The 5,670-nt window shown below is 33.2% G+C and overlaps 1 protein-coding gene across 1 annotated transcript in view; it reads left to right on the plus strand.

The window, feature by feature from the left end:
* Window positions 1-5,670, plus strand: part of LOC106466919 — a 114,689-nt gene that overhangs the window by 41,357 nt on the left and 67,662 nt on the right. The window contains exons 11-12 of the mRNA XM_022394999.1: window positions 184-526; window positions 4,217-4,402. Of these exons, the coding sequence (XP_022250707.1) occupies window positions 184-526; window positions 4,217-4,402 (529 nt within the window). The remainder of the gene's footprint in view (window positions 1-183; window positions 527-4,216; window positions 4,403-5,670) is intronic.

The raw sequence follows: 5,670 nt of genomic DNA on the forward strand, positions 1-5,670 counted from the left end.
CTTTATATATATATAAACATTTATATATATATAATGTTTATTGAAAGTTTGCCAAATTTTGTGAAGATACCCATACTATATTAAAAGTTAGTTGTATTGAAACTATAATAAGTACAAAGTGGTCATGTGGTTGATCTTGATATTAAATGGTAAAAACCAGCTTCTGTATCCTACTTGTTACAGGTTGAATTTCGAAATGACCAGATTTCAGCAAGATCTTCATCCTTTGGATCATATCAGACCCATAAGTTTGATGGTTCTAATGCTGAATCAAGCAGTGCTCCTACTTCGTCGAACTTGAAGTCTCAGGATGTGCTGTTGGACAGCAAGATATGCAAATCTAATTTTCAATCACAACAGAAACAAATAAATAAGTACTTTGATGAAATAAACCCTGCAAGTTTTACAAGTGTAAAGGACTTTGATTTTGGTAACTTGTTTTTGGCAAGATCTTCATTTGGTGATTTTGGTTTTTCCTCAACTCCAAGTAACATGAAAACTGATCCTGCCAGCAAGCTACAAACAGGTATTCAGAATGATGGATTTTTGGGGTCTCAAAACTGTCTTGTTAAGCATTTAAGAACCTCTGAATAGTTTTATAGTACATTACAGGAAAATGAATTATAATCTAATAGATCTACGTAGTTCCATGTTTGATGAACATGTCATAGTCCATATCATTTTCAGCCTATATCCCAGTGTAGGGTAGTAAATATCTGTTGAGAGAGTAAAGTAATTGATCATATTTCGCATGAACTACAAAATCCACAACAAGAGAACTAATTTCAGAATAATATGTTTTTTTGTGGTATGAGGTGGGGAACATATTCTGGAAATCTTTTCTAAATTATAACAAGAGCATATTCATTAGGGTGGTTCTTATGTGCAGGTTAACAATTCTAAAGTTCTATAATTTTGTTCCAGTGTACAAAAAAACATTAAATATCAAACTTCATCTATTTTGGAGATTGAAGTTCTAGACTGCAGTGGCATGGTACTGTATGTACTATGTGATATATAATATATTTGTTATGTGATTTATTTAAAGTTTATTATTTTTTGCATGTACAATAGTATAGTTACATAATTATATGATTTGGGTGTAGTTACTTACTTTTGCATTGTTATTGTTTTCTTTTTGTTATCAGGAAAGTGTCTTCTATGATTCTGCAAAGTTTGAAAGAGGAATTGTTTCTGTTCTTCTTTTATTGTTATAATGGAATTATACTCCTCAGTAAGGACCATATCCCTTTCAGCATTGTGATTTACTGCATTCAAGTGTTGAACTTTTTGTAGTACCTCCTTGTAGTCCACTCTGAGCTCTGACTTCCTAATATTCACCTGAATGTGCTTTAGAGGTTCACCCATGCTTTCTTTCTCATTGCTCATTTTGTCTCTGTGGATACAGCTGAAACAAAGACTGCCAAACCAATGAGTTCTTCATTGAGTTATCGTAGATGTCCAGTAGATTTTTGACTGACAAGTTTTGAAAAAGCGGAATTCACCTTCTTATACTTAACAAAACATTATAGGAAGTTACAATTATTGCGAGGAATGGAAATAGCACCAGGAACATTTAACTATACCCTAAGATAAACTCGAACTACAGAGATGCAGATGTCATGGAGTTTCTTTCTTTACAGCCAGATAGCTTAAACTGTCCAATGAACAACTATATCTTTAAGACATATAATGCCTTGGCCATCTATCATGCATGTTGTCGTGCTCCAGGAGTTATAAATTGCACTCCACGAGAAAGGATGCACCAAGAAAGGTTATGGCTAGTTCAATAAGCTTTCAATGATCATCTCTAGGTTGGTTGACTTGTAGCAAACTCTGTCCTTAACTTTCTCTATGGCTTCTGCTACTTTATCATGATATGATCAGCTATTTTCATAATTGGACTGGTCCATGTATTCCCAAGATTGCTGGAATTGATTGAAAATTGCAATATCTGTACCAGAGGAAAGCTTCATACAGTCTTTGAAAGCATATGCCAGGTTAATTTCTAAGATATGACACCAGCATACCAAATATAGAAGATTCTTGTTTAATCTTTGTTCTAACAGCACACATGCTCCATTTCTGTGGCCAATGTTGCTTGCTCTTGTGTTAAGGCAAACAACCTTTACATGATCAATGACTTCCCACTCTTCCAGCAAATGTGCCACAGCAGAAACTTGAGCCTCTCCACTGCTAGAAATTAACTTTGGAACACCTAGGAGTTGGTTTACTCCTGATCCAGACAGGATCACTGGCAAACAATCCACTTGTGATTTCTCTGTGAAATCATTAAGGAGCTTGCTATCCCAGTGAACTACAAGTGAGACTGTTGGTTATCACTGTTCCTTTAAGTATTTGACAAGTTTTTCATGTAAGTGATGTTGAGATTTTTGGATCAAAGAACAGTTGGTGGATTGAATAGATTATGACCAAGGCTGTGAGCTGTTGCAGTAAGAATGAATGTTGCCTTTTTCTCACTTGTTTCTGTTCATAGCTGCTGCTAAATTGGGAATGATAATATTTCTGTTTCTTCTTGGCCTCTTTTTAGGTTTAGTAGAAGATGATTCTCCAATTACTCCTCTATCCTAACCACTGTTATTGGTACTGTTTCCACCAGCTTCATCATCACTGCTATGGGATGGTTCCCAGCAACTGATAGTTTCATTCAAGGTCTGTTGTTTCTGCTTTGCCTGCCATTTCCTGTCCCTACTTGCCTGACTTCTTTTCTCAGCCCTTGATTCCTGTAAAGAAAGAACATTATATACCTAGCCCATGCACCCACAATGTCCTCTTTCCCTCTGAGCAAGAAGAAAGTCCTTGTCTTCTTGGATCTTGATAAGGGTCAGGACATCCCTGTGAGTGATGTCAGTAAAGTCTTCCAGATTATTGACAACTCTGCTTCATTAGTGCACTGTGTTTCAGTTTTTCTTTTTTAATTTGTCTTTAGCTTTGCCCATTTTTCAGAAAGCTTCTCCAACTTGATAATAGCATGATGTTATGAACAAAATGGAATTAAGTTTTGTACCAAAAAGCTTCAGCCTTCTTGACCACAGTCTTCTGAGCTTTCATGAACTGTCTTTAATGTTTTATGATAGTAGAAAAACACACACACACATGGCACTTGACTATTGGAAGGTGCTTTGCTTCCTGTTACTTCAGTTTCTTCTAAACTAAGTAGACAAAGTTTAGTTTTTACTTGTTGTTGTAGTATCCACTTGCAATGATACACCAATACAGTGTCAACTGATACAGAGTAATCTGCTTAAATACTTGTATACCCTCATAGAAATTCTAAAAACTACTGTCATGTCATATGGAATGTTCTTGAACATTCTGAATAATATGGAATACTCTGGAAAATTCCAGAATATGCTAAAACATTTCAGAATTATTTCAAGTATTCTGGAACATTCTAGAATATTCAGAAAATGCAAAGATAAAATTTCAACTGTCTTGAGCAACCCCTAAATGTTATTCAATATGGGTAGAATTCTGTCTGAATTACTTATTTATATATTGGAACAAAATGAGGGGGTGGAAGTGTTGTAAATCAAAAAGCTTCAAAAATAAGGACCACCCTAATATTTATACTTTTTGCAATTCAGTAACATGAAAACATGTACAATTAGTATATATTAATAAAGTATCTGAAAATGGTTTTGAAATAACTCTGTGAACATAGAATTGTAGCTTGTGTTTGTCTAGACTTCTAAGCCACTAGTATTTATGAATATTTTTTTTGTATTGTTTTGTTGTTTCAATCTTTAAAAAATTTTGAAACTGAATAAACACTTTTGTAAAAGGTTTAGTATGAGCTTTTTACTGAAATCTGTTTGGCATATTTTTAAATATAATTTTTTCTATATTTCAAGACAACCAAAATATTTTTGTCATTATTTTGATAAGTCTTTAGTGTGCTTTATGTCTTCGAGTGATATTTTTTAATAACAAAACTCGCATAACCTAAGCCAACAATATTTAAAAAATCAAAATAGTATGGTGTTGTTTAATACATCTTTTGCATATGTGGTTTACTCTTTAATTCTAAGGCTCGTATTAGATAAAGAAAAGCACAAAGAAAAACTGCTAATATTAAGACAGCATTTGACATTTAGCCATAAGTGTGCCAAAATAATCTAAACATTGTATACCTTTTAGCACATTCATTGTTATGAAAGGACTAATATTTTCTTTCTTTTTCCTAACATTCAAGAAGATTTAAAGAAACATGTTAATTCATTTTCACCAGAAGATGAAAGTGCAGGACCTTCAACAACTGATATAAATGTTCAAGAAGCAGAAGCCAGCTACTTTTCTTGTGCAGATATGGATATAAGTAAGCAACAGCAGGAACAGTTAGGAGATTTGGGTATAAGTGATGAAGTTTTTTTGAAACCAGGTGGGTTGTTTAAGAACTTTTTAAAAGTAATTTTAATAAGGGAAAAGTTAAAGCTGTGGAATAGTTTTTCATGTTTGAAGGGTACAGTTATTCCAATCTCCATTGCATTTGTAATTTGTTACATACGTATATCATTTATTGGTTCTTTGAAATGTCATTGTTTTTGTAGAGCTATTCTTTGTCATTCAATACTATACAAATTACCATACAAAAATTGGAAAGGAATTACCCAATCCACCATTTTTTGTCATCTGTGGATGCTTTTGTTGCAAACTGCTCCAACACAAAGCACACAGTCACTTTATTATTAGATATCCATATGACATAGTTAACTTTATATTGTGAACATTCTTGTGAAGAATATGACTGCAGTAAACAAAATAGCACATTATACAGTGAACATTTACCACTGTAAAATAAACGTATACATATTATGTGATCTCGCATTATATTGATTACATTCCAGGTCTGTTTCTATTGTGTGTAGTTAGATAAAAAAAAAAGAAATAATTCTGGTCACTTGAAGTACTCTTCAATAATTGTCAGTTTCCACCATACTGATACCACTTGAAGTTCATTAGCATCCCAGTCTAAAAACAGCAGTATTTTGTTTAAGTGTTTATATATTTAGGTAACTAATAATAAAGAGCTTCTCAATACCCAAAAAATAATTTTATGGAAAACAATTTATTACAGAAGTTGCTGAATCAAAACAATATCACCAGTGGTTTGACCAGTGCTTTGCCGTCTCTGTGGTGGGGCTTACTTTTCAAATATTTCTAATTCTAGAGTCAAATGAAGAATTTTTTCATCCACTACTTTCTTCCACATTAGCTATATTTTCTTCTCTCAACCCTTGGATAAATGGTTCTATGCAACATGCTTGTGCTCTTACTTTCAACTTTTGAATGAGATGTGTAATAGGATCAGTAGAGTTTCTACTTAACTACACAGTAAACTAATGAAATGGTTCTATGCAACATGCTTGTGCTCTTACTTTCAACTTTTGAATGAGATGTGTAATAGGATCAGTAGAGTTTCTACTTAACTACACAGTAAACTAATGAAACTGATTTTGCTCGTAGTCTTGTATAGTCTTTCAAACTGCTTGTAGAATGTTCTAAATTTCCAGAACATTCTCAGGATGGAACTTTAGAATGTTACAGAAATTACCAGAATTTTATGGAAATAGAGATCTATCACTGTCACAAAAATATTCCAAAGAGTGTGATTTGTAGCTCTTGTAGATTCTACAAACTCCAGAGACT

This window comes from Limulus polyphemus, unplaced genomic scaffold, assembly GCF_000517525.1.
Source record: "Limulus polyphemus unplaced genomic scaffold, Limulus_polyphemus-2.1.2 Scaffold2424, whole genome shotgun sequence".
In the NCBI taxonomy this organism is placed as follows: Eukaryota; Metazoa; Arthropoda; class Merostomata; order Xiphosura; family Limulidae; genus Limulus; species Limulus polyphemus.